General features: G+C 42.4%; 1 protein-coding gene across 2 annotated transcripts; it reads right to left on the bottom strand.

Moving 5' to 3' along the window:
- Window positions 1-420: 420 nt before the first annotated feature.
- ZDHHC5 (zinc finger DHHC-type palmitoyltransferase 5) lies at window positions 421-23,012 on the bottom strand. Of its 2 annotated transcripts, none has more exons than XM_063093293.1 (12): window positions 22,722-23,012; window positions 18,393-19,588; window positions 10,838-10,959; window positions 7,259-7,416; window positions 6,337-6,509; window positions 6,078-6,180; window positions 5,332-5,423; window positions 4,680-4,812; window positions 4,080-4,203; window positions 3,516-3,628; window positions 2,195-3,054; window positions 421-1,753 (listed from the first exon to the last, which is right to left on the bottom strand). In XM_063093293.1, the coding sequence occupies exons 2-12, from the start codon at window positions 18,494-18,496 to the stop codon at window positions 1,588-1,590; spliced, it is 2,148 nt and encodes a 715-aa protein (XP_062949363.1). In that variant the 5' UTR covers window positions 18,497-19,588; window positions 22,722-23,012; the 3' UTR covers window positions 421-1,587. The 2 variants fall into 2 exon arrangements, with proteins under 2 accessions (XP_062949363.1, XP_062949364.1); XM_063093294.1 differs by lacking the exon at window positions 22,722-23,012 and adding an exon at window positions 22,312-22,601.
- Between the last annotated feature and the right edge of the window lie 4,507 nt (window positions 23,013-27,519).

The raw sequence follows: 27,519 nt of genomic DNA, 5'->3' as shown, positions 1-27,519 counted from the left end.
GCCTGTTTTGTTTCTGACAAATGGAAGATCATATATCTAATTGAACTGCCACCCACATGCAGTCAACCTGCCTTTAACAGGCTTTCATACCTTGATCACTCTCACTTCTGGCTATATCCAACATGAGCTTTACTTTCCAGAGACAAAATCCTGTACTAAGGCAGAACCGTGACACACAAGTGAAAAACTTTCAAATGACAAGTAGTTTTGGTGGTTACAAAAAACTTTTTTCAGGAATTTTTAAATTAAATCACCCAAATAAAAACAGGACCTGTTGTTTTAAGTGGTTAAATTTTACTATAGTCCTGCTTAAAGATGGGCCGGGACCAGAGTAGTTTATGAGATTTTTCTATGAGATGGCATCAGAGAGCATTCACCCTGCCTTAACCAGACAAAATAACACAAGTCAGGGGGAGCTGGTTAGATCAGGATTTCTTTTTATTCCATGTTGGTTTAAAATGGCTAATCAGAATAAAAAATAAAAGGGCCTCTGTGTAGAGGCTGGGGTCTCCCCTATTTAGAGGTTAGAACCCAGGTATTCCCTCTGCCCAGCACCATACTGAGGTGGGCTGAGGAGTAACCCCCAAGGGACAATTGGAGGGGCTTAGGCCTGCCACTCCTTTTCTCTATCCTGTTTTTGGCATGTGATGGAAAATATTGCTTTTTGGAATTCTTCTCTCCTGCACTTGGGTTTTATAATCATGTTAACTGTGTAAGTTAGGGGAGACTCTGAGGGGCCGGTTGAATCAGCACACCCTAATCTCTCTCCCCCAAGAAGAGGGGATTCTGTAATATTGTTTCTTGTGCTAAGCCAAGATCTTTTCCTGATCTCCCCTCACCACCACCCATGTCATGGACCTGTGACCCCTTTCCTGGGGAAACTAAATGCCAGTAAGCCTAGAAAACCAACTCTCTTCTCCTAATCCTTCCCTCTTCTAAGCAAAACCCGACTCACCTCTCCCCAGATTTCTTTCCTGATCACTTAGCCCCAACAGGGGGTGCTATTTCTTTAGTTGGTAACCAGAACGAGAGAGGGAACCATGGAGGAAAAAGGAAGACTTCAGTGTCTCCCCTCTTTTTCTGCTGGTCTGAAGAATCGGTAGAGCACGATCCCCCTCCTTATACATATCCCTCCCTCATTTTCCCATCCCAGGATAGATATATAATTTCTTTGATATTTATAATATATATATATATATATATATATATATGTACACACACACCTGGTAACGCAGAAGAGGAAAAAATAGAATCCGTAACAATAATAAAAAAAATTATTTCTGGTTTAAAAATGATCTGGTTCCCTCCAGGGCGAGCAATTGCACAAATGTCCACTGAGTCTGGTCCAGGGATTAAGGAAGGGAAGGTCTTAAAAGGTTAAAGGGGGGTTGCTACCCCAGTCTCAGGGCCCCAACTCTCCGACTCCCCAACCCCACTGCATTTGATAAAACACTCCTCATCCTCTTGGAATCGGTGGTTTAAAAAATGTCCATGCAGGAGAGGGAAGCCCCTTGAGGGAAGGAAGGTGGCCACCTGGGGCCCTTTGGTGTAGGCGCAGAGGCATGGGGCAGGGGAGGCTCCGAAGGCTCACACTGAAATCTCATAGGTGGTACCACCCACCCCTGACACCTTCTTGACTCCTCCCCTGGTGGGGCTACTGAGAGGTGGCTGGCCTGGGCCAGGGGAGGCTGAGCCTATACTCTTGGGCTGCCCGTTGGATTTGCTGTAGGCGGTCTTGAGCTGTACTTCATCTCTGGGAAGAAAAGAAGACACAGGTGTCAGGAAGTTGGACCCAAGACACAGAAAAGGGAGAGTTTAAAAGATTAAGAGAAAAAAAATTATGTACTTTTCTATATGTGTACTTTTTTATACAAACATTCTCCTGTTTTATTGCCCTGATTAAAACAAGCCTGATTCCCTATCTCCCCAATTTATTTATTCTAATAGCAGCTATCTCATATACTTACTCTCAGGCAAAGAAATACTTTTAGGAAGGCAGGATTAAGAAAAAAGTATTAATCTTCAGTTTCTTAACAGGAATTGCCCATGAAGATAGCTGGAGTGAAAATGAAGCACTATCAGGATACCCCTAAGTCCACCTACACTAGAATGTACAAGTGAAGCCCTGACACCTTCTGTGGGGTGATATGCTAAATTTAAGGCAGCTGACAGCCAGAATGGTGGTAATACTTACTTGGGTGTCAGTAATGGCTGCAAGGCCACTTCCTCTGTCTCAGAGATACCAGGTGGGGCTTTTTGGCTGCTGTAAGACATCGATCGGCCCAGGTATGGGGCAGTTGGGCCTGGTTCAGGAGACCCTAGTCCCCGGCCCCTTAGCCCATCTGGCTTGCCAAAACGGGGTGCAGCTGGGCGTCCCAGTGGGGTTTTGCCCAAGGGTGATCTCTTCGAATCATCTGAGGAGGAACTAGTACGAGGAGCATGGCCTGAGCCTGGTGTTGACTGAATGCCTGAGTCCCCCAAGCATGGTTCTTCCTCGTGGCCTGGGAGTGGGGGTGACTGGCGCAGCAGCTTCTCTCGTTCTTGGAGGGAGGCCACAATGTGGCGCGACAGATTGTCGTAACGGACTGGTGAGGGCTCTCGGTGTGTTGGGCCAGTTGGCACCAAACGTGGGTGCCTCTCAGCTTCCCGTTGCTGAGCCAGCCGGGCTGACAAGAAGGGAGAGGTGTAGCCTAAAGGTGGGTCTGGGTCAGGCCCTGCCTGCACTGACTCGAAATCAGGGCTGTCTGAAGGAGTGAGCAGGCTGTCATAAGAGAGGCTTCCATTGCGTGTCTGGTTGGCCAGGCTCTTATAGGAGGTGGAGGTGGTACCCTCTGAGCGAATGGACTGCAACTGGCCCAGCTCAAAGCCTGTGCCCTGGGCTGACTTGAGGCTGGAGGAACGTGAGCCGCTGGATAGTGGATCGAAATGAAAGCTTTTGCCAAAGGTTGGAGAACGGAAACTCTCTGGCTCCAAGCTGGGCTCTGAGCGGTAGCTGGGATGGCGGCTGCTCTCTGCAATTGAGGTTGGCTCCTTCAAGCTGTCCCCACGACTCAACTAAGGAAGAAAGTAAAGCAGGCCCTTAATGCTCTTCTTATAGCAGATGCTAGATCGCAGAGCCCAAGGAGTCAGTCAAAAACAGTATTTATTATGTGCTTATAATTTTATATGCATTATCTGGTTTAACCTATGAAGAAAATCTATGGAATTGAAACAAATATCTCATTTTACAATGCAGACAACAAGATGAGAGAAGTAAAGTAAATTGCCGATGGCAGTAGAACTGGGTTTTCGACTCAGATCTTACACTGTAATCAGTGCTTTTATCTACTGTGCTACGTTGCCCCTTCTTTGATGTAGGACACACTATCAAGGAGATTTAATTCCATTAATGCCAACAATTAGTAAAATGCCCTTAGTTTTCTTCTCTTCCCTTCTGCCTTTTTCTACCCCCCAATCTTTTTTTCCCCAGAAGAGTTGGCATATGTTATGACCCCACTTTTTAGAGTGCTCAGTACCTTGGCGCTGGATGAATGAGGCATGGCGGCTGATGTACTGCTGCTACTATAACCTGGCCGATACTTGTACATGGTAGGTGTGGGGGGGCTGTCCTTGCCCAAGAGGCTGCTATCTGCAGGAAAAAAGGCCCAGGGGGCACTGCTTTACAAACAGTTCTCTCAACCTGCCTAGAGTTCCTAAAAGTACAGGGAGAAAACAAGGTAGGAAAAGTATGCCCAAGAAAAGCAAGTCCAGGGAACATGATTTTGCTGAAATCAAGACTAAAGACTCTTCTAGCCCAGAACTCAGGGTGGTGAAGGCACCAAACAGGTCCTAGGATGTTCTCTGGTATGTCTACAGGCTGAAAGTTTCCCCCACAAAAGTCCAATTCACTGTCAATAGCTAGGTGGCATCCTTCTCTTCTAGCTGTCCAAAGAAGTAGCTCAAGTATCACCTGTTGGGTGTTCTCAGCCACAAAACAACTATTATCTCCCAGCCCTTGCCTGTCTTCTCTACAGCTCACAAGTAACCTTTTCACTCCTGCCTTCTAGTTCAAGGATCTCCCAGATGAAGGTAGCCTTTACCCTCATTAGTAGCCAGGCTGAGGTGAGTTCGCAGCCCTGTGTATCGGCTCAGGTCTGGCTTAGGAGGAGGTGGAGGTTCAGCATCTGCAGACTGGCTCTCTGTTATCTCCAGGCTTCCCTTAGACTGGATAAATGAGAGGAGGGAAAATCAGATTTGGAGAATTGGGCATTAGGGCAACTCAAAATATTAAATTGGTATAAGAAAGGTACTGGGGTGTCAATTATCATGTATTTTTAAATGGACTGAAAGATGAGGCACAAGAGTCAGTTTGGGGATAGTATTAGATAAAGAAAAGTTTCCAACAAGGGCTTAGTTGTGTCACTTATTTTTTCATTTCTACAAACAACTACTTGTTGAGCTCCTACCCTCTGCAAGCTGCTATGCTAAGTCCTATGAAGATATGGAAATGAATGGACTTAATTTCTAGTGTCAATGAACTTAAAATCTAATGGACAAAAGATCTGTATTTAAGTAATTTTAATGCAAATCAATAAGTGATAAAGACTATTAAAAAGATAGAAACTAAAAGCAAGTTTCCACCTCTTTGCAATGGATGAGATTCCCCAAGTTACCTAGCTTTACTTCCCTAAATTCCTCACCTTAGTTCTCCTCAGCTCTCCCTGAATACCATTATCCATGATCTTCACAGTTATCTGCCCATCTGACACTTCTGGTCGAAGGAAGGGAGGTCTGATTACAATTGTCTTCTCTTTCTTTGGTCTCCCCAAATACCTGAGTGTCAAGAGTGAGAGGGCTTCCATTCATTCATTTGAAAATATCTACTGGACCAAGGTCCTGGATTCAATCCCTGTACCGGCCAGCCAACAAAAATAAATAAATAAAAATATCTACTGGTTGCCTACTATTTGTGAAGCATTTTTACAGACAGAAAAAAGCAGTCCTACCAGGCCTGTAGAGAAAAGAATAGCACTAAACCAACTTCTTTGATTCCATGAAGAACTACAGCAAGATTAGGCCTTTGTAAACAGATATCTAGCTCAAGGCACTTTTGAGTAAATCTTACTCATCTTCAATTCTCAAGCGAGATTAACCACTATACCTGATGAATATCAACTAAATTCACAGGTCTACTAAAGAATGGGCATGTCTCTCCCTTCCAGGCACATACCATTCTAAGAGAACCCTTTCTGAAAGGCTGTCTCCTACCACACCTCCCTTATACCAGAACAAGCCCAAAAAAGATAAAAGTTTTGACCAAGAGTGAACACTAGAACAAAGGGGTAGGTGTACCTGGGTGCTGGAGAACTGCAGAGTACACGGCTGACATTGTTACAGCAGCCATTGGTGAAGGGGTTCACGCCTCCCCGGAATTTACCCGTAACCTAGAGGGAAGAAAAAAAGACCTGATCGGTCAGACAATTGTACCTTGACCTCTAAAGACCAAAATACAAACCGATGACAAATTATTGTGTACCCACTATCTGGGGGATACAAAAATAAGTAAAACACAAACCTACCATCAAGAAGCCTATATTTGTGATGGTTAAGAACAGGGACTCTAGAGTCAGGGTCCTCAGTACAAATCCTATGTCTACCTCATGGTAGCTGTCTGACCTTAAACATCAGTTTCCTCATGTAAAATGGGATAAATAGCTTTCTGAATATTGAAAACTAAGATAATATAGATAAGTAACTCAGGTGAGCTACTATTATATGCACAAAAGTCATTGTATTTCTTTAAGCATCACTATAAGGTTCTTCAGGGCTGGCCAAAGTCTTTTATTATTTCTATAAACTCAGAGACTAAATTGTCTAGAATATAATGGGTATTCAGTAAATGTTAACTAAGAAATGGTCTCTGTTCTCATGCTTACATGAGGAACTAAGACTACCACACTCCCTTATCACTAATCTCTGCATCATCTTCAAAAATATTCATTAGGCATCTATTTGTGGAAGTATTACACTGTACACTAATCAGAGGGTGTAAGTGACACACCCAACTCTTCAGGGGTCTCCTGTCATTCTCCCAATACCTGTTCGTTGGTTGTACGTCCTCTAGCCACCAGCACCACGTGAAATCCCGTGAGGCCTGCTACAGGGATGAAGAATAAGCCAGCCACACACATCACTGCCATTCTGTTGCCAAACAGTCAAGGAGAACAGAGCAATGGGATCTGGCCTTTGACATCCCCTACCGTAGCCATTTCCCCTTTGACCCTCACTACCATAGGATTCAGCTTTTCCTCATTCCTCCCCGTTCCAATCTCACAACCCAAAAGCCTTGAAGGATACGTGACAGCTGTGCGGACCCCTGAGAGTTCCTCTATGTGGTAGAGGACATAAAGGAGGCCAAAGCCAAATACACCCATGATGTGGGCTGTCAGGGAAAGGAGGAAGAGGAAGAAATAACGGTAGTTCCGGCGACCAATACAGTTGTTCACCCAGGGGCAGTGATGATCAAATTCCTAGGGGCAAAAAGAAATAGACTGAGAGTCATCCTTGGACCATAGCACTAGATCATTTCGGTCGAAAAGAGAAACAAATGGCAAAATTTAACTTTTGCTTCTAACAACTTATGATCATGTTCACCATTTAGTTGCAAAATTAAAAACAGGTTCATGCAGTTTATCTTGCTCTATAAGTCTGTAAGGGAGACTTTTGAGAGGCTGGTCAAAGGCCAAAGCCAGCTTTCAGAGTTTATCCTATGTGACTGAGGAACTCTAAAGGAGATGGATGTCAGAGACTTTGCAAAAACATCAAGATCCATAGAAAAGAGGGCTTGAGAGGAAAACATGGTAGGCAACTGCTTACAGCTAAGTAAAAATGGATTGGAAAAAGTGTTAAAGACAAAGGATGCAGGACACGCAGGAAGAGAAATATAACCAAAATTTAAATGCAACAGTATGATTTTGTGGAAGCAAGAGATAATGCCAAGACAGGACAAATAACCAAAAAGATGAGCCAAGGGATGGAAGGCTGGAGCTATGAATCTTGGTTTTGGGAAAGCCTGTGCTCACCTGGAATTAAAGTTTTCCTCTTGTAATAACAGAATATTTACGTTCACCTTCCATGTGTACACCATTGCTAACACCTTGTGATGGAACTAGACCACGAAGCCAAGCGAGTTAGTCAGAGCTACACTTCATCCAAGGCCAAGAATCTATTCTATGGTCAGGAAGAAGATAACTTAGATTGAACATCAAGACTGACTTACCTCCACACAGTTGTCACAGACACTGCAGTGGGAACATCGAGGAGGACGGTAGAAGCGGCAGGTAGCACACCATTTCATGCGCACCTGGATGCCCTTGATCTCCACTGTTTTGTAAAGGGGAGCTCGGAAATCATCTTCCTTATCCTCATCCTCCTCAGCTATAGAGAGGAAAAGTCAATTAAAAAACAACTATGCCAGAACTGTAGTAAGCATTAGGGATACAATGATGTTTAAAGTATGGCTCTGCCTTTGAGGAATTCACAGTCTAGTGGGTGAGAGAGACTAGGAACTAAAATACTGTGAGATCAGCTCTATATGCAACACTATGAGAACACAGATGAGGAAGCAATTTATTCTGCACTGGGAAGTGAGGTCCAACAAAAAATGATTCAGAGGAGGTGGCTCTGATATGCATATACTGATACTCTTCACTTTAAGTAGTATGAATATATTTTAAAAGAAATATATAATTTACATATCAAAGTACACAATGAGTTTGCATAATAGTTCAGTATCTACAAGTACCAGCTGAACTGTAGCAATCCAAGAGAGGAACTAACATCAACCTTTTTTCTATGCACTAATCCCTTGCCCCAAATGTCTTCCCCTACTCTATTTATATATTTCGGTATTGTTTATTGCTCAAGCCCTGAATACCCTTTCAATTTTCAGCTATCAGAAACCACCATTCTGTTTCAAAACTTAAAGGACTTTGTCTTCTCATCTACAATGAGCAACTTTTATTTTTTATTCTTAACCTGGGCAAAAAATACATGTGGGAAGAAAAAATTAGGTAAGTGATGGTGTAAGGATTAAAAATCAAGTTTTCAAATTTTACTGACTTGGGGAAATATTACAATATAAATAAGTGTAAAAATGCAAGGTAAAGAACTGTACAAACAGAAAGATCCCACTTTGGAAATAAAAAATAGACACACAAATATGTGATACATATAAATAAATATAAAAATATGTATTTTAACAATCTTCAAAATATTGGAAGGAAATATACCACAATATAACCGCAGTTATCTCTGGGCTGTGTAATTATAAGTGACATTTGTATTTTTTATATATCCTGCATAATGAATTTACACTACTTATTAAAATCTTTACTTTAAACACGGGTTTTTTCTTTCAAAGGAAAAAAAATTCAAATGCTACTTATTTTGAAATTTCTGATCTTTCCACACCATCACTTACCAGAAGTGAGCTCTTTCTCCTCCTAAGAACTATACCCTTATAACTTATCACATAGTGTATTTATTCATATAAACGTCTTCTCTTTCTTTCTAGACTGAGCTATTTGAAAGCAATGACCTTTTTTAAAAAATCATCCCAAATGACCATCACAATGCCTTCCATCTAGTAGATGAATCAACATTTGGTGAGTGAACCTTAGAGCCTCATTAAAATATCTCTCCTTGGTGTTAGGGACACAGAGTTCCTTCTCCTCACCTAATCTTTGAAGAAGCTACTGATGAAGCATAGTGATGCAGGCTTTGGGAACACAAATTTCAGAAAAACCTCATCTTATAAGAGTTGCTATCCCAATCCCACCTGTTTTGTTCTTACAAGATAACCTCACATTTGAGAAGAAAATTAGATGTCATTAGAAAATTAACAACCTTCATCAACTTCTCTTCTTTCCACCTCTTATTCCACAGATGATAGTTCCTACTGTTAGCTTTATCCCAGAAACAGCCTACTTCCATAGGCATAACCTCCCAATATGTACCAGAAAGCATCAATCTCCTTTGGAAGTCCACTTTCTTTTTTTTTTTTTTTTTTTTTTTTTTTAAAAAAAGATGACCGGTAAGGGGATCTCAACCCTTGGCTTGGTGTTGTCAGCACCACGCTCAGCCAGTGAGCAAACCGGCCATCCCTATATAGGATCCGAACCCGTGGCCTTGGTGTTATCAGCACCGCACTCTACCGAGTGAGCCACGGGCCGGCCTGGAAGTCCACTTTCAATTATGCCCTTTCTTTAACTTCAGGTTCTCTCTTCTCTAGTTCCCTCTCTTCATGCTACAAACATGCTAAAGTCTTCTGTATCTTTAAAAAAAAAAAAAAAAAAAAATCTTCTCCCATAAGATATTACTTCATCTTGCACCTTTTTTGCACAAGATGGTAATTTTAATACTCATTGACCCTGCATCCTCATTTCCCATTCACTGCCTTCCAAACTATTACAATTTAGTAATTTTGTTGTATCTCTTCCTCATATATAAACACACTATTAAAACTATTCATGTTAAGATCATTTCTTAATTAACCAAAACAATGGGAAATTTTGAGTTTCATATTACTAGATCTCTCTAATTTCTGATACTGCCAACCATCAGCTACTTCATTAACTTTCCTAAGTTCCTACTTTGCCTCACTTTCTCTTCCTACAACTCTTCTTGCTCAATCCCTCTTCAGTGGCTCCTCTGTCTCCTCTGCTCATTATAAAAATGTCAGTGCTGATCAGGTCTGACTTTTGGGGTCTTTCCCAATCTTACTTTATTTCTCCAATCTTACTCCTGTTGCTTCAAATGCCACATGGCTGAAGACTTCTAAATTGAGGTCTTTTACTCATTACTCAATTGCCCACCAGGTAATTCTACCTGGGTAATTCACAAGTCATCTCAAATTTGACACGTCTAACAGTGCTGTCTGCCCTCCAAACCGGTTCAACATTCCTGTAACTCATATCTTGGTTTAAAAAAAAAAGCATCCAACTTATCTCCCAAGTGAGGTACCTTGAAATTACACTATACCATTCCTTTACCCTCTCACTCAAAAATTCTGTTGAGTCTACTTCTGATAGATCTGTAAATCCAGCCCTGAAATCAAGTTCTCATCTGGTTTGTATTATTGCCACAGCCTTCCAAAAGGTATCTGTACATTCTTACAAGAATTAATTTTGTAAAAGGAAACCTGATCCCATAATTTCTCCAGTTAAATACCTCTTGCTGTCCAAAGGAAGGAAGTGTAATCTAGTTAATTTAGCATCTAAAGTCCTTCACAATTTGGCTCTGTGTTTATCTCCTCCCCTTTCTGGCCTCACCATGCACTATATCCTTCCACCCCACTGAGTTCACCATTTCATGGCTACAAGCTTCTGCATATGCTGCTTTCTCTGCCTAAAAGTGCCCTTCCATCTTCTACGTAGTGAAGTCTTGCCCACCTACTTTTAGCAGCATTTCCCCAGTTTATCTGGGCAGATATAGGTGCACTCTTTCCTATGTTCTCACAAAACCTTGCTCATGCCTCCATTACAGTTTGCACCACATTATTCTAACTGTCTAATTCATCACGGGTATTACTGTATGTAGCAATATCACCTAAGTGATATGCTCTAAATAGATTTCTGTGGAAAGAATGACTAAAAATCAAAAATTCGATCCAAAGTGAATCACATGACTACAAGTTATGACACATATTCCTGAAGGCCCTGACCTAATTTTCATTATCGGACTATAAAAGTATCCCGTAATCCTAGGATTCCTAAACCCCAAGATCAACTGTGTATGCCAAAATCATTATTTTTCAAAGGCAATAAGGAGCTGCCAAGAGAGGAGAGGGAGATCTTACCTCGTGGGAAAATCCCTGGATCCATGAAGGTGGCCATGCTGAAATTGGCCAGCACAAAGAGAAACACAATCGCATTGTAGATGGGCACTGCAGGTGACACATACAGGCTAAGTCCAGGACATCTGCACAGACAATAAAGAAAATGAGGGGCTGCCTCTCACACTTTGGACACCAACCATACCCACAAAAATCTGTAAAGATTCAGCTTCCAGGGCCAGCCCGTGGCTCACTTGGGAGAGTGTGGTGCTGACAACACCAAGGCCACAGGTTCGGATCCCTATATAGGGATGGCCGATCAGCTCACTTGGGAGAGCATGGTGCTGACAACACCAAGTCAAGGGTTAAGATCCCCTTACTGGTCATCTTTAAAAAAAAAAAAAAAAAAAAAAGATTCCGCTTCCATACCTATATATAAAACTTGTGTGGTTTCCCTGTTATTCCAAATTATTATCTTTATCCTTCCCACCAAATGGGTCTAGTTTCTCATGGAACTGCTCATTTTAGATCAAGGTACAACACTCAGAATCTCTCCTATCTTAACCCCTTGCGCTAAGATCTGTGTTCTCCAGATTCATTCCTCCCCTGTGGATCTTTTCACGTTTTGGAATCTGTTCTTATCTCCTTTCTAACCAGGCACAAGAACCAGAGACTATGTAATTGACACCAGCAACATCCCTTCTCTGGAGTAGCCTGAGACTTCTGGATCCCAGCCATGTCCCACTGACCTGCACATTGTCCCAAAGCCTTGGATACCACCTGCCTCTCTGGCTCCCCTTCCCCCCTCCCCCTTCCCAGCTGACTTTGAACAACTCAACTGCCTAAAGAGTTTTATTCAACTAGATGCTAGTTCTCAAGGTTGGAAAATTTTAAAAACACACAGATAAGCATGGATATCAAGACCAGACCCCTTGATGTTTAAAAATGAAGGACAGGAGTGGTAGAAGAAAAGGGAGACGATATCACACCAAAGAAGCCCTAAATTCTGTAGGTAAAAGAAACTGACCAAACATATCCGATATTCCAGTATTCCACAGCGTTCAAATCAAGAGACATGACTTAGGTAACTTTTATTTGACAAAAAGAGTGCTCTAATCCAGGATTATGCTTAGTTTCTTTCAGGAAACAAGTCTAAATTGGAACGCTTCAAGAGCTCTTCCTTTCTCTGACTTTGTGGGAGTGGGAAATTTCAGAACATCCGATGTGCTGTTTGCTTTGTCAGTAGTATCAAACACCCTCTCCTGTCTCTGCTTGAGCAGAACTTCCCACTACAAGACAGTGGCTAAATACCCTAATCTGCTTTGTGGCTAAGAACTTAATCTCCAGAATTAGGACAGCATCTGTCCTGTCCCCTTTATCTGGACCAATCAGAAGGAAAGGAAGAGTTCATTAAAGGAAAGGAAGAAAGGGCCAGGAGAATAAGCAGTGTACAATTCTGGAGAATTAATCCACAGCAGTCCTGGATTCTGTCAAGAAAGGGGATCTGTCCCCATCAAAACAAAAAGCACAGCCCTGAATAGTGATTCAGGACAGTTTAGAGGAACTGGCCCCTTAATGAGATGTAAGTAAACCAAAGGTAAGAGACAAAACTGTCACAAAGCATCTCACAAATCTTAACCACTACCATCTATTCATTCAAATTCCTTTCAGCCATTCATTAAAAAAAAGAAATAGTAAATATTTATTATGTGCCAGATTTTTACACAGTAAATATCAATTAACTCTTTGCTTCTCTTGATGGGTTAGTACATAACTGGGAGACAAAAAAATGAAGCTGGAGCAAGGGCACAGATTTCAAGGACAAAACAGACCTTCAGTCACAGTTCTATGCTATCATCAGATGAAGTCCCCCATGAGTCTTTTCTTCTGTGAGTTCTTTGGTTCAGAAAAGATGTCCCCATACCTTGGGCAGGGTTTGGGGTGAAACACAAGCAAGAAGGAAGAGTCCTTGCACAGCTCCACCCCAAAGCCTAATCTCCTAGGTTCCTTAAGAGGGAGGGAGAGAAACTGAAAACCAGTCATCCAGGTCAGAGCCTCTCCCTAGTACTTAGCTGTCGCTTCAATTTCCGCCTGGGGAAGAAGAGAAAGGGTGACTCACTTGACTCCTACAGCCTGGGAAGATAATTAGAAGGGAAAAGAAATTAAATCCTTAGAACACTGAGATACCCATGATTTAAAAGTCTCATTCCTCAAACTGGCTACTTGAGCTTCTGAAAGAAATAAGCAAGGGTATCCTCCATCCCTGAGGAAAGCCACAGTGAATAAGAAGGTATTAGCCCTCTCATAGGTCCAGGTGTCAATCTTTCTGACCCTGCTCTTTCTCCAGTTTCATTTCCAAACAAAGCAACTCATCCAATTTCTCAGGTATCCTGCTAACCTATGCCTGTAAACTTCACCCCTACAACTTTGATATCAACCCATCCCAGCTGAAGTGTGTAATCCTGGAACTGAGTTCCAGTATTTGTTGTGAAAACAGTGTCTGCCCCCACAGTGGCAGAATCTAGAAATGACACAAATAACTAACTTCATGGGCAGTACAGGTTGATCCTTAAACAACATGGGGATTATGGGCAACAACCCCTGAAGCAGTTGAAAATCCACATATATCTTTTGTCCCCCACCAAAAAAAACTTTACTACTAATAGCCTACTATGGACTGGAAGCCTTACCAATAACAGTCAATTAATACATATTTTTTATATTATGTGTATTATATACTGTATTCCTTCAATAAAGTAAGCAGAGAAAGAAAAATGTTAAGAAAATCATAAGAGAAAATACATTTACAGTATTGTATATTTATTGAAAAAAATCCACACGTAAGTGGACCCATGTAGTTCAAACCCATGTTCTTCAAGGGTCAATTGTATTTACTCCTACACTCAGAGACCCAATGCTTCCAACCTTAGCACTATAGCTAAAGGAACACCCCCCACCAGAGGCATGTGTGAGCAGAGCCCATTCCTGCCACATCCCATATTCCGCTTGGCTTGAGAGGCTTTCCGTTGCTATACTACTTCACCAGATTCTGAGGTGACCACCCCAAGTGGCCTGTCTGAATCTGTTGCCTTTGATGGAAGAAGATGAGGGCACAGCCAAGGAGAGGAATTGTTGAGGCTCGTCCTCACACTATGGCAATAATCATAGAGCTCCAAGAAGCTTAGGGAGTGGCTGTAGCCCAGAAGGCTGGCTGACTCATTGATGGGACTCCAGACCTACACCACCCCAGGTAGAACAGGTTCTTCTGCCCACTCATTCACAGCACTGCTGTTTTCAAGACCAAATAAAATTGGAAGAGTGGGTTTCAATATCCACACTCCTGAAATTCTGTTTCCTAGCCCTCCCTAACAATTCCTAATATTAAAAAATGGTTAAATTCCTGGAAAGAAAAACAAGCAGGAGTCAAGCTTTGGATTTTAATCCTGTCTCAATTAATGCTTCGCTATGTAGCCTTAGGTAATCCACAGAAAACTCTCCAAGCTTATTATTTCAACTACATAATACAAATAAGAGAATGAAGGAGAATGTCTGAAATGATCCTCGAATTCTTTTTAAACCAGCTGGCTTAATACTGATCATTCACTGGATAGAAAACACACAAAAAAAATTATTAACTATCAACATCATCGTCAATTATCATTCCAGCCCCACCTTCATCCTTAATTCCACTTCCCCTACCTAAGGTACCAGGGATTCAAGGACACTTAAAACAGCAGCACTAAGCTCCTGAACATCTATACATTCCACCCAAGCCTGGCATATTCCTTGAGTATATGACTAGTGTTCCCTGATGATGAGGGAAGGCTGGAATGAACATTCCACTTCCTGCCCTTGAGGATCCTCATTTAGGACTGCTTCCCTCAAGATTCCATGGAAAAACAATTTCTCTCCTTATAACTTTCTCTTAAAACATTTGATTTGTGATGCCTCTGTAACCCTGACTTTCAAGCAGCTAAATGCTTGATGTAGGACTTGGGTACTTATTCCTGGATGAGAAAACAGTGTGAGAAGGAAAAGGAACAACCACTGCTCAATTAATGCCCTAAATCATGAGGCTGCACACACTCAAATCAGGTGCTAACACCTCTGCAGTTTTGGGGGAGAAAAAGACCAAAGGGAGAGCCATTGAGGATGCCCAACTCTGTAGGTAAATGGGTTGGAGGGGACCAGAGGCAGAAACTGAAAGAAAGCAAGCTATATCATGGAAGAAACATTACAAAGATCATCACGAATTTCTGGACAACCCTGACTTCCATCCTTCCCTTAGAGGATCACCTGTAGCAGTGATCCCCACCCACTTTAGAAATGGACAAAATAAGACACTGAATTAACTAACTCACAGTTAGAAGAGACTTTAGAAAAGATACAATTCAGTGATTTTAAATGGTATTGCCAGGAGCCCTCAGGTCTCAGGGGACCCCAGAAAGGCAGAGGAGATACCAAGTGGCTGCACCTCTATATGCCCATCTCACTTATCTCACTTGAACCAGAGCAGCCCTACTTTTTATGTTTTATATACTGGGGTGCCATATGAGATTTCATTTGAAAAAGGGTCATGTTGCTTAAATAATCTGTGCTAGGTCAACTTCCTCATTATAGAGGAAAAACTGAGTCCACAAATGTTAACAGACTTTACCAAAATCAGTCTCCTGACCCTCAAACAGTGCCTATCCCACTTACCTAGCAATGCCCCCTTGTCAGTCACAAAAGGAGCTAAGACAGATGAGGATCCAGGTCAGTTATCTTAAATGCAGAGTATTGTACCTAACTGGGAGGGATTGGGTTACTTTAGCTGACACTCTCCTTCCCAAATAGTAAAAAAGGAAAAAAATTAAGCCAGGATCCCCACAGCTCCTGCTTAGTTTTAGTATGGACAAATTCAGTGAATGAGAGTGTTTAGGGTTTTGGGGGGAAGCCTCAACTGTTCTAGTCAAGCTTCTCTGGGACAGAAGGTGATCACTATTTTTTTTGATGACCACACCTAACTGGTAATTTCTGCTCACAGTTTTCCCTAGTTGACAAAGAAACACGAAGAATAAATTGTTCCTAATTAGGTGAAGCCTGCATGCCTCCACTAATTATGTCTGTCAGGTGAAAGGGACTCTTTCTCCTACTCCCAGTCCTCTAGATCCCAAAGTAATTCTCACCTGGGGCTTATACTGATGTAAGAACAGCCAGTTGAAAAAGAAAATGAAAAAAAAAAAAAAAAAAAAGAACAGCCAGTTGTATCTTAGTGAAGAGAATAGGAGGATGACACAGTAGTTACAGATTTAAGTCTCGACATAGGAGCTGGTTCAAAGGAAGCCTTCCTCTTGCCTCTCCGTTGTTTTTTCTTTTTCCTTCTTTTTTAGGTGGCTGGCCGGTAAAGAGATATGAACCCTTGACCTTGGTGTTACCAGCACTACACTCTCCGACCTAACCAGCCAGCCTTGCCTCTCCATTTGAAACCATGAACTCTTTTTCAGGTTGTATACGGTTTTAAACTAGGGGATCTCCAAGGAATTTAACCTCAAAAGAAGTACAATCAGGGGGGAAAGGTTTTTGAGAACAGTGCTGCCTCAGTCCAGATAAATGCTTATAGAGGAAATACTACACTCAGATGGAAAAGAGGAGATGAGAATTTCAGAGGTACCAAGAACTAAGTGAGTAAGATAAACAGGGTGTGTATGCCTCCACGAAGCGGAGAGGGGAAACCCTAGGGGGAAAAGGGAGCCCAGAAATTAGTCCTAGGGAAACTAATGCCAGTGAGAAATCCAGCTACGACTTAAAACTCTTCAAATTTTGGATTAGAAACAATAAATCCAAACAGAGTCAACACTGTCCTCCAAAATCCTTTTCCCTCGGGTTAAGAGAGCATGGAATAAGAAGGGTCCCTACTTTACTAGCACCAGGGAATGAGAAAGTAGGTTAAATAGCTTCAACTATAAGTTGAGAAAATACCTATGCCAGGACAACTCTTTGTGAGCAAACTGGTATAACCAGCCAAGCACTTCAGTGGTTCCAGATCAGCAAATTAAGAACAAAGATTCTGCTTGCCCTATCTCAAAAACAGATAGGTTAAAAGAGAGAAACCAATTAGTCCCTTGAATTTCCTAGCATCTCCAAAGGCTTTTCCCCTTAAAGGAAAATAGACTCTCCCATATCAAGCAGGTCTAAGGGTGTCATATCGGTCTTATACATACCCACTTCCCCCACCTCATCCAGTACCACAACTACTACAAGGATACTAAGATATGATATAAATGTCCCTTGGTTAAAATTCTAATTCTGCTTACTGGCCATAACAGCAGAAACCAAAATAAGTTCTGACACTGAAGACTCACCCCTCCTTATCGATAGTCAATGCATTAAGAAGGACAGAACTCTGAATAGCTGAATTTAAGCAAGAGAAAATGATTATGAAGAAAACAGAAGCCAAACAGAAGAGGTCTGGTCTCTAGATCCTTGAGGGATTCAGCAAGTATTCTCAGGCTGTAGAGCTGGGGGCCAAAAAAATCTATGACTTTTACACTTCAGAGGAAGAGGTGAGAAGCAAAATGATGCTCATACCTTGGATAATGATTCTTCCTGACCTTGTTTAAAAACTAGACAGAAATACATCAGTATTACTTTGCTGACTCTTTTGGCCAAGTATCCACACCTTTTGGAATCTGAAGCTCAATTTGGGGGTTTTCCTTCTCTCCTATATCTCAGATTTAATTTCTGTGACACTGCCCTACCTCAACAATTCCTGCTCCAGTAAATAGAAACCGCTATTATTCCCTACCATTTCAATTCATTTTCTTCTTTCCAGCAACCTCACATTACTCTGAACAGCACCTCACAATTAGGTTTGAGCCAGAACTACAGCAAAGTGAACTTCCCAGAAGATCTAGCTCTAATCGTTCCAAATGCTGCAACTAAAGCGCTAACTCAATGACTCAACAGTATAAGGCTCAGAAGCCTGGTACATGTTCATTTATGAATAAGTAACAGCAACGATGCTTACCAGGTGGTCAAAAGGTAAAATACTGGGGAAAGGGGAAGGGTAAATCACTCAGTCTCTTCTAGTAACAAGTAAATGAACAAAGTCTGAAGATCCTAAATGGGAATGATGCAGATCGTAGATAAGTGTAGGAAATCTTTTTAATACCAACTGTTTTCTGCAACAAGACCAGAAAATGGGAGAATTACTGTCATTCCCTTCAGCAGGAACTAATATAAAGAGACTCTTCTAGGACTCTCTTTCTAAATAAAACGTGTTCTTTCCCAGTGGCCTTTACTTCTTTAGGCTTCAGCTCTCAAGAGTATAGAGAAAACTGTTTGAGTAACACTGAAAGCCGAAACTGTCCCACTGGTATATCTTATAAATCAATTCTGAAATTCTCCAATAGAATCTCAAACCTAAGCTTCAGACATCCTCAGGAAAGGCCAATAGTACTTGAAAAAGCTTTAGTCTAGTCCTCGTTCTCTCATAGAATGGTTGCTTTGCATGTAACTTGCAAAACTCAAGAGAAAGCATATTCCCTCACCTCCCATGGAGTGCCCCCTCAAATAGCATCACTGAAAGAAAACTCACGTAAAGGCAAAGAAGAGTGTCGTAGCTCCCACTAAGAAGATGGCAGCTGCTGAGACCGGGACATACTTGCTGGGTTTGAATCTCTTTCCAGACTCTGCGGGCATGTTGGAGCTCTGATGGGAGATCTGCCCTGCCGCATAGCCCAGGCCCACACAGCGGCAGAACAGACAAGAAAACAGGATGAGGGAAACGACAGAGAGGAGTACAGAAGAAAACCAGGGAAACAGAAAATGTACAATTATCACCCTTCCCCCTCCCAAATAAAAACAAAGGTCAAAAGATCGCAAATGAAGGAAAGCACATGGGAGGGGGAAAGGTGATTCCAAATGATGAATAACCACCTCCCCAGAATAAGGCAGAAGGGGAGATTAAAAAACACAACTTCTACAGTTTAAAAATCGGAGACAAACAGTAGGCTATACACATGCAATTGGTTGCAGGTGGAGAACATGGACAGTCAGACAATCAAAGTATAGCTCATGGACGGAGGCAGGTCTTCAGAAGGAAAGAAGAGGAGAAATCAGGGTAGGGAAGAAAACTTCAGGCAAGAAAAAAATTCCTCTGAGGAGATACTATAGTACTTCCACAACTACCACACTTCAAAATGTGAGCTGCACCTAAAAGAGGTGTGCTCTGTGTTTCTATTTTAATCCAAGGAACCTGGGGTCCCTTCCAGCTTTAAAGAGAGGCTGTTTTTACGGTGGTCTTTGTCCCTTTTAGGCAGTCTTCTCAATGCCACCACTGCCACACCTTGACTTCACCAGGGTTGTAGTCTGGCAATGGTGTTTAATTTTATTTATTTCTCTCTTGATGGCTAAAGCTAGACAACAGCTGTTCCAAGGTTGAGTTGTAAATCCTTTTCTTTGAAGGGGGAGGGAAAACAGAGAGAGAACAAGCTTGTCTGTCTTCAATTTCTTCTTGTTATTCCCAAGCCCTTTAAGGGCTTCGTTTCCTATAGAGTTCATGCAAAACTAAAGGGAAACTTAAAATCCTTGAAGCCATGTTCTTCCCAAGAAGCAGAATGAGAATGCAGAAAACAATTTCACTTTGTGATACTTTATAAGATTGCTGTGGATAGAAGCAATAGAAGCAAAGTTCCAAAGATGTCCTTGTTTCCAGGTTAGTCAATGTCTGATCTTTCTTCTTCAGTCTTTGGCTTTCCGGATGCAGAGTTCAACTGGGCTATGGAGTCTCACCTGGAGGAAAACAAGTATCTTTATCAGAGAAATTCTTTCAGGGCATCTCTTAAGAACACCAAGGCTAAAACCTCACAGACTGCTCTGTTAATAAGTATCTATTGAAAGAAAGACTATTTTCCATTTCACTTACATGTCTGTGGGAAAGGGCTCTGAACTGGGAGGAAAATGGATTCAGAATCCTTCACTCTTCTAAGAGCTACTCAGATTGAAGGGAGAACATGGCTTCTCCTGGCCTAAGGTCATCAAAGGACTAACTCTTATAAGGGGCCCATCTATCTGACACAAATGGGCAGTAACAAATACCAAGAATATCAAAATCTAAAAACAAACAAGTGCAGAGCAGTGAAGGGCAGTCCTAGAACAGAGATTTCTCTTTGGACAAAGAGAGTATTTATTGCTACAATGAAAAAAGAAAAAAGTAACCTCAAAATTAGGACAGTAAGACTCCTTTCCTTTCTGTATGTGTGTCTCTCTCTTACCCCTTTATGCTTGCTAGTTATAATCCTGAAAAGGCAGAAGCTGGATTTTTGGTCTTCTGTAATTACCTATTAAAGAACCCGGGTGAGAAATGTTCTTGCGCTGAAAGGCGAGATGTCCTCTACGAGAAACTGAATTTACCATAGGGGATGGTCCTTTTCTTCCCAAATCATGAGTTTTTTTATTCCTATATCGGCTTATTAGGAAGTAAATTGTGCCCCACCTACCACAGTATGATTAAGAGTAACAATTACTTCTGTTTATGATAGTAGCAAAATAATACCAGCACCTTGGATTTTACAGGATGCTTTTCATCTAGTGATCTCAAAGCACTTTACTCACATTATCTAGTGACACAGTCCCTTATCCACTCTGTAAAATTGAAGGCTAGAGAATACCTGAGGCCATTCCACTGAATCACTTGAGCAACCGTGTTCAGAACCCAAGAGTTCACGTGGTCCTTTGCTGACACTAACCCTTTTTTACCTCTTTCTCATGTACTACACTACCTGCCCAATGATAATCTGGAATGTGCAGACCAAAAATTTTACTTGTTAAAACTTTTTTAAAAAGTAGTTTTATTCTCTCTAGTATTTCTTAATACCAAAGGCAGGGACAAAAAATATCAGAGAATTTGAATAGTGAAATACAAATGTGCCCTGGAATTTATCACTTCCTCTCTCACCTGTGGCAAGGAAGGCAAAGGTGCCTTCCTTCAAGATTCGTCATTTCTCTCTTTAAAAATAGGGTTTCAGAGAGCCAAACAGCAGTAAAAGAATAGAATGAATACACAGAGATTACAAGAAAACAGTCCTAAAAAAGATAAATCCTTCCTGTCCCTGATTTTATGATTACTTAACTCTCTGCTTCATACAGAAATCAAAGCCCAACATTCTGAATTTACACCTAAGTAACTTTGTTAACAAGAAGCAAATTCTTGGTGTGCAGACAGTACTATTAAAGCAAACTTTTCCCTCAAAACTCCAAAGACCAAAGATGAAAAATTATACTACTTAAATTTTATCCAGAGTAGGATATCATTTAGGCATCACATACTATTTCAGAGTCTATATTTTACAAGAAAAAAACACATGGGCTAATATTTTCATAGTAATGCACAGTCATGAAAGGCTATGCAATTTGGGGAGTACAGTACTGGGATACAAAAGAGATCAGCATCTGAAATGTTTGGAGGATATACATGAGAAGAGGTAAGATAAAACCTAAGAATTTACTGGGTATAAATAAAGTCGCACCAAGTCTCAGCAGAAGGATGTGCTGTCAATACTAGAGATGAGACCAGAAGGATCAGTAGGCTCATCAGAGTCAACAGTGTGGATCCATACCAGTATCAGAAAAGTGTCCGAGATGTGTATGACATATTCGGGCACAAAGTAAACTATGCAATGGTAATATGTATATATAAAACAAGCAATACAGGATATGTGGTTTGAAGGCTTTAATAAAGTTTAATATGATACCTCCTTAAAGGGGTGAATGGATAGGACCAGTACCACTGACAGCACAAGTATTTGCTGAAATAAAGTAGTGTAATAACACAATACAGTAAATCTGAATACACAGTAATCGAGGTGCCTAGGAATAAGCCCCAAGTCAAGATATTGGAGAAGGAACCAAGTAGAAGTTTACTATGGGTGTTATCACTATATACCGAGGTAGTAAAATACACGGGGCAATATAATTTTTGTAAACATTAGGTGGGCTTTATAGAATGGGCCATAACGAACATTCTGAAGAGATCTGACACAGGACAGAGGGACACTAGGATAAAAGGATGGGGATGCAAATGTAAGACTAACCCAGATAAAGCAGCATTAACCAGGAAGTGAAAAATCCAAGGCAGAATGGTCTACGATATATCTAATCCGACAACTGCCTTCGTAACTTTAAGTCACTTTCTTACTTCTCATTTCAGTGTTTTCATCCGGCCAACTGAGTAATAACACTATCCTCCTACTTGCCCCACAAAGAGATTCCTATATGTAAAATATTGGCAAACACATTTCGAGCTCCACTTGTAAAAAGTACAAAGTACTAAAAGCACGGCACCCGGCTGGTGGGGGTAGGGAGAGGAAGCAGACGGGTGGGAAAGAACAGGTAACACAGGATGAAGCCTGAGCCAAAATAAGTATCAGCATTCTGGGGCGAAGTACCCGAACCGCAAAGCGGTAAAAGGGGAACAGTACCCAATTCCCACCCGGAGCTGGGGCAAAGAATATCACCGTATGGGGCAGAGCGACGACCACTGAGACCGAGAAGATGGAATCCACGGCGGCAGGGCCCACTGGGGCTGAGGGAGCGGGCTGCGGGGAACGGCAGAGCCCGGGGGCGCAGGGCCGGGGGCGGAAGGGGCGGCGGCTGCGCGCCAGGAGCCGAGGACCGGGGTCCCGAGCCTGGCGGCCCCGCACTAACTCGTTCCCAGTTCTGGCGGCCGCGGATCCCTGGCCTCTACTCGTCGTCCGTTTCCGGGGCCCACGGGTCCAGCCGCGGTTGGATGACCCGGCCCGGAGGATGAACGGGGCCTTAACCCCCTCCCCCTCCTCAGTCCCCCTTCCCTAGAGGTCACTCTCCCCTCCCACCTCACTGGCCCGGCACTTCCGGTTCCGCAGGGGCCGGTGTCTCCAGTACTCACCACCGGCGCGGTGCCCGTCACCGCCGCCGTCGTTGTCACGGCCGCCTCCCGGCACTGCCGTCCGGCCTCTGAGAGGCAACGCGCGGCCCCCGCACGCTCCACACCCGCCCCGCTCTCGCGCGCTCCCGCTTGGCGACGCTCGTCTCCGAGCCGGCGCGCGGCCGTTGCCCTCAGTGCCGGGTCTCGAGCCCTCCCAGCGTTCCCATTGGCTCCCTCGGCCGGGCGCGCGCGACGCGTCTCAAGAGGCACGTTTCTCTCATTCATGCGGCTCGCGCCGCCGCGCCCGCCCCCGCTCACTCTCCCATTCACCCATAGCCCCCACCCCCACTCCGCTCTGGGGCGTGCGCGCGAACCCCAGCGGCCGCGGCGACTTCGCGGTCTGATTGGCTGTAGGAGCACAGCGCTGCACGTAGGCGAGAAAACGAGGACGCGCGCGCAAGGCCGTCGAGTTCCGCAGACGACTGGGAGAGGAGTACTGGCGTGCTGAAACGGCCTGGCCAGTCTGCCCTTTCGCTGCGTCTTGTTTTCTGTTGCTGCTGTATCCAAGCAGAAAGTGTTGGAAATAGAAAGGAATTATGAATATATGCCGGAAGCACTCAAAAGCTAGCAGTTACCCTCTCGAGTTCACCACACCCCCTCCAAGTAAGTGTGGTACAGTCCAGACAGGCTTCCGGCATAACCAATCACTGATACTCTCGCCGTCTTCCTGCTTCGGCCCCTTCACGCATTGGCCAACCGTTTGACGACTAAGTAGGCCTCCCCTATTTTATTTTTTTATTTTTTTTATTTTTGATTCCTCAAACTTTACTTAAAACCATCTTGATGGAGAAGTCCGCTTTCCGGCGAGTTCCCTGGTCCCGGCGGAATTCAGGGTAATGGGATGGCCTCGGCAATGGCTCCCATGTGGAGAGGGCACCTGGACTAGAAGAGCCAGTATGGGGCGAATCTCTTGTCAAGGGCCAGGGAAGAAGACGAAGGGGAGCAGGCGCGAGTCTGGGAGCCATAGTGCGAACCGTGACACAACTCCAGCTCCGCAGGAGTGCGCGCGATCTGAGGCGATGGCAGCCCCCCGAGTGCGAGCCAACTCCGTTAGTATCCCACTGCAACACGAGGGATGGGTGCCTGCAGCACTAGCTAGCTCCACCCAGCTTGAGAATACAGGCTAGGAGGAAAAGGTTCTCTGGAGTAGCTCCAGGCCTGGTGAGCTGCTGTCCAACTCTGCCCAGATCACAGCGCTACACTTTGCCCTAGTTAGCCTAAAACAGCTGTGAACGCAATAGCGATGCCACGTGTTCCCTCATCACTCAGCTCGAGGCCATTTCTCTTTTGAAAGCAGCTGTTGGTTACATAATAGTCCTTCAAAAAGGTGTCCCACCAGTTACTGCTCTGAAGCTAAGGTTCCTCACCTATAAAATGTGATTCTGAATCCTATGGTTTGTCTTCGGGTTTGGTCTCAAATGTTGTTGGTTAACTGCGGATGGTATTTCAGCATTAGGCAGCAAGGTCTACCTTCTCCCGTCTTCTGAAGTGTAGTCTAGTTCCTTCTCTGACATGGCATATATTATCAGTTCTAGTTCATTCTTGCTAAGGGCTTCAATCCAGCATTTATTGCAACAGAATTTAGAATTCCTTTTAATGACTGTGTGTTTAAAAAACTTTGCTTTAAACCATATAAAAGATAAATGTAAGGTATTGGAGATACAATATTTCTTTTACTTATATTTTTCTCCCTGTAAATGTTTCCTTAAGATAAAGTCAAGTTTAATTTTTCTGTTGTATATTTTTCTTGGATTTTAACTTATTTCCTCCACTTCACAAATTAGGCATTTTTATTTTCCTACTTTCAACTTTCTAAAAACCTGTAAATAGTGATGTCTCTTGGCTAGACAGTACTAAATGGGGAAAAACATTCAGCCTTCCACCATCCAACTACACATACTGAACTCCCTGGGACACCAGACTACTGGATTGCCAAACTCTTTCTTAGCTGGATGAGCACTAACAGAGGCCTAATCACTATCCTAAGGTTTAGAGAGATTCCATTTTCTTGTCCAGTTTTCCTTAGGATCATGCAAGGTTATTTCCTGAAAGGATGTTTAATAGAACATAGGTTTAAACTGCCAGCCACTTCTGAAAAGTAGTCCAGAGTATAATCTAGGCTAAAACAATGGGATATCCAGACCACCAAACTTCAAATAAATTAATTTAATATGTATATTAAGTAATACTTTATAGTTTTTCTAGTGTAGTTTATACTTTCTCCAATCCTCTTCACTTGAATTTTCTCATGTCTATAGATGGCCAACCACTGTGGTCCTTTATAGATGGGCCTTTTTAGTTCAACTGACCAGTAAATAAATAGGCAAACAAAAACAAAATGCCACCCTTGGGTTTAGAAGTAGAGAGAGGTAGTTTTGGTTCACAAAGAATGAGTTCTTTATGTGTAAATACTGCTGTCTTCCTTCCTGTCCTTAAGAAATGTCACTGCTTGTGTTAAAGGACAGCCTCTCCCCTTGTCCTCTGGATTCCATCCCCTTCACTCCTAATTTTTTCATTGACATTTTAAAAATGAAAAACATGCGGAAAAAAATAGAATACTCTCAAGAACACACAGATACCCATCATTAATTTCTCACCCTCTAGAGTCTGTTAAGAGGCATCATCCTATCTAAAAAACTAACAAACCCTCCTTTCACACATCCCCCAACCCCCTCTAGCCCCTCTACACCCTTTCTTAGCAAGCTTCTTGAAAGTTGTCTATAGGTATCTTTGCTTCCTTAGTTTATATTATCTTTCAGTTTATATTATCTTTATTAATCTATTTCAGTAAGGCTTTTATCCCCACCATTCCAAAACTACCTTTTTGAGGTCAATACTGACATCCATGTTTCTAGGTCCGTAGTCAAGTCTTCTTTGCTAATTCCAATTATGCTTGACTTCCATTTGGAATGCCCTGCAATTCCATCCTTTGCTTCCTTACCTCCATTTACAGTCTCTAAATTACTTTATCCAATCTTACTGCTTTAAATGCCTTCTATAAGCCAGTGACTCATGAACCTTCAGCTCTAACTTTCCCTAAATCTCCAGCTTCATATTTCCAACTGCCTATGTCTCCATATGGATGATTCCACATGGATATATGGACATGGGCTCCATATGGATGACTAATAGACAGCTTAAACTTAACAATGCCAAAATACTCTTGATAATCCCTTCCTCCCTGAGTTTCCCCAACCTCATATCCAATCTAGTTGCTCAAGTAAAAAAAAGAATCTTGAAATCATTCTTGATTCCATTTTCTTTTCTCCACCACTCCCATCAGCAAGTCCTATCCATTTTACCTTCAAATACCCCAAGGCAAAGATAGATCTCGCCAGCTCCACCTCTGCTGCCCTAGTCCAATCCCCCATCAATTCTCACACTGAGATTGCGAAAGTCTCCTAATTCAAGTCCTTGCTTCTGTACTTGCCTCTGTAATCCACTCTCCACACAGCAGTGATCTTTTCAAAATATAAAGTAAATCCCGTCATTCCTCTGTTTAACCACACTCTCCCATGCTCTTTGCACTGTTTTTTGTTTTTTGGGTTTTTTTTGGTAGCTGGGTGGTACAGGGATCCAAACCTGTGAAACTTGGTGTTGTAAGGCTGTGCTCTAAACAACTGAACTAACTGGCCAGCCTCTTTACCCTGATTTACAAAAGCTCTACATTACCTGGTTTTTGCTGCCCCCTCCATCTTTTAAACTTTTTTTTTTTTTGGTGGCTGGCTGGTACAGGGATTGAACCCTGGACAGCCTCATCCTTCGAGCTTTTTTTTTTTTTTTTTTTTTTTTTGAAAAGATGACCGGTAAGGGGATCTTAACCCTTGACTTGGTGTTGTCAGCACCACGCTCTCCCAAGTGAGCCAACCAGCCATCCCTATATAGGGATCCGAACTCATGGTCTTGGTGTTATGAGCACCACTCTCCCAAGTGAGCCACGGGCCAGCCCAAGCTTGTTCCTTTATTAGGATTTTGTACTATTTCCTCCACCAGGAAGGTTTTTACCCCAAATTTCACAAAGCTATTCAGATTTAGCTCAAAATGTGTACTCAGGAAGGGCCTTTCCTGACCACCCAATCTGAAGTAGACTTCCATTCTCATATCACTCAAATTTAAGTCTTAAGTACTTACCTTTTTAAATTTGTTTATAAGTGCCATAAAACTTTATCTATCTTGTTCCTCATCTAGAATGGTTCCTAGCACAGTGTAGGTGCTCAATAAATATTTGTGAATGAATGCCATCAGATACTTAAACAATCCAAGTCCAAATAGGGACACCAAACAGTCATTTAAAAGAGATCAAAAAGAATAGGCTTTCCCAGCTTCTTACCAGCTGAGAGCTTAAGTTACACTTTAACTCAGGACGTGGCTCCAATTAAATAGAGAACAGGAAAGACAGCTGCAAAGGAGAGAAAACGAGCTAACTCCTGAAGATAATTAGATCTGAAATCTCATCGCAAGATTATCACCAGCCTCTTTAATTCCCCACAGTTAACCCAGCATTGTCAGCAGATTTACCATCTACCTAAGTGCAGCGGAAAGGGGAACCATCATAAAAACCCACATGCTTAGCTCACAGGTAGGTTCTTGGTTTTCCCCTTCTCTAAGGATTTTAGCAATAAATCATTCCAATAATATTACTATAATGTTTAGGGGAAAAAATGAACTAAAAAAAAATTACACCAAGTTTTATGATCAAGCAATATTTATTAAAATAAATTTTTTTCAAGTTTGAACTTTATTGGAAGTAGTACCTCTA

Source organism: Cynocephalus volans, chromosome 4 (genome assembly GCF_027409185.1).
Source record: "Cynocephalus volans isolate mCynVol1 chromosome 4, mCynVol1.pri, whole genome shotgun sequence".
Taxonomy (NCBI): domain Eukaryota; kingdom Metazoa; phylum Chordata; class Mammalia; order Dermoptera; family Cynocephalidae; genus Cynocephalus; species Cynocephalus volans.
Note: the sequence above shows the minus strand (reverse complement) of the source record. Positions and strands in the feature narration are given on the sequence as shown.

Bases quoted from the DNA above. Each gene is read 5' to 3' on its own strand.
- ZDHHC5 (XM_063093293.1), bottom strand. From the start codon at position 18,496: ATGCCCGCAGAGTCTGGAAAGAGATTCAAACCCAGCAAGTATGTCCCG. The intron at 4,813-5,331 runs GTACACCTACCC...CTTGACACTCAG, and splicing joins TGCAGTTCTCCAGCACCCAG to GTATTTGGGGAGACCAAAGA. The intron at 1,754-2,194 runs GTAAGTATTACC...TTTTCTTCCCAG, and splicing joins CAGCCATTACTGACACCCAA to AGATGAAGTACAGCTCAAGA.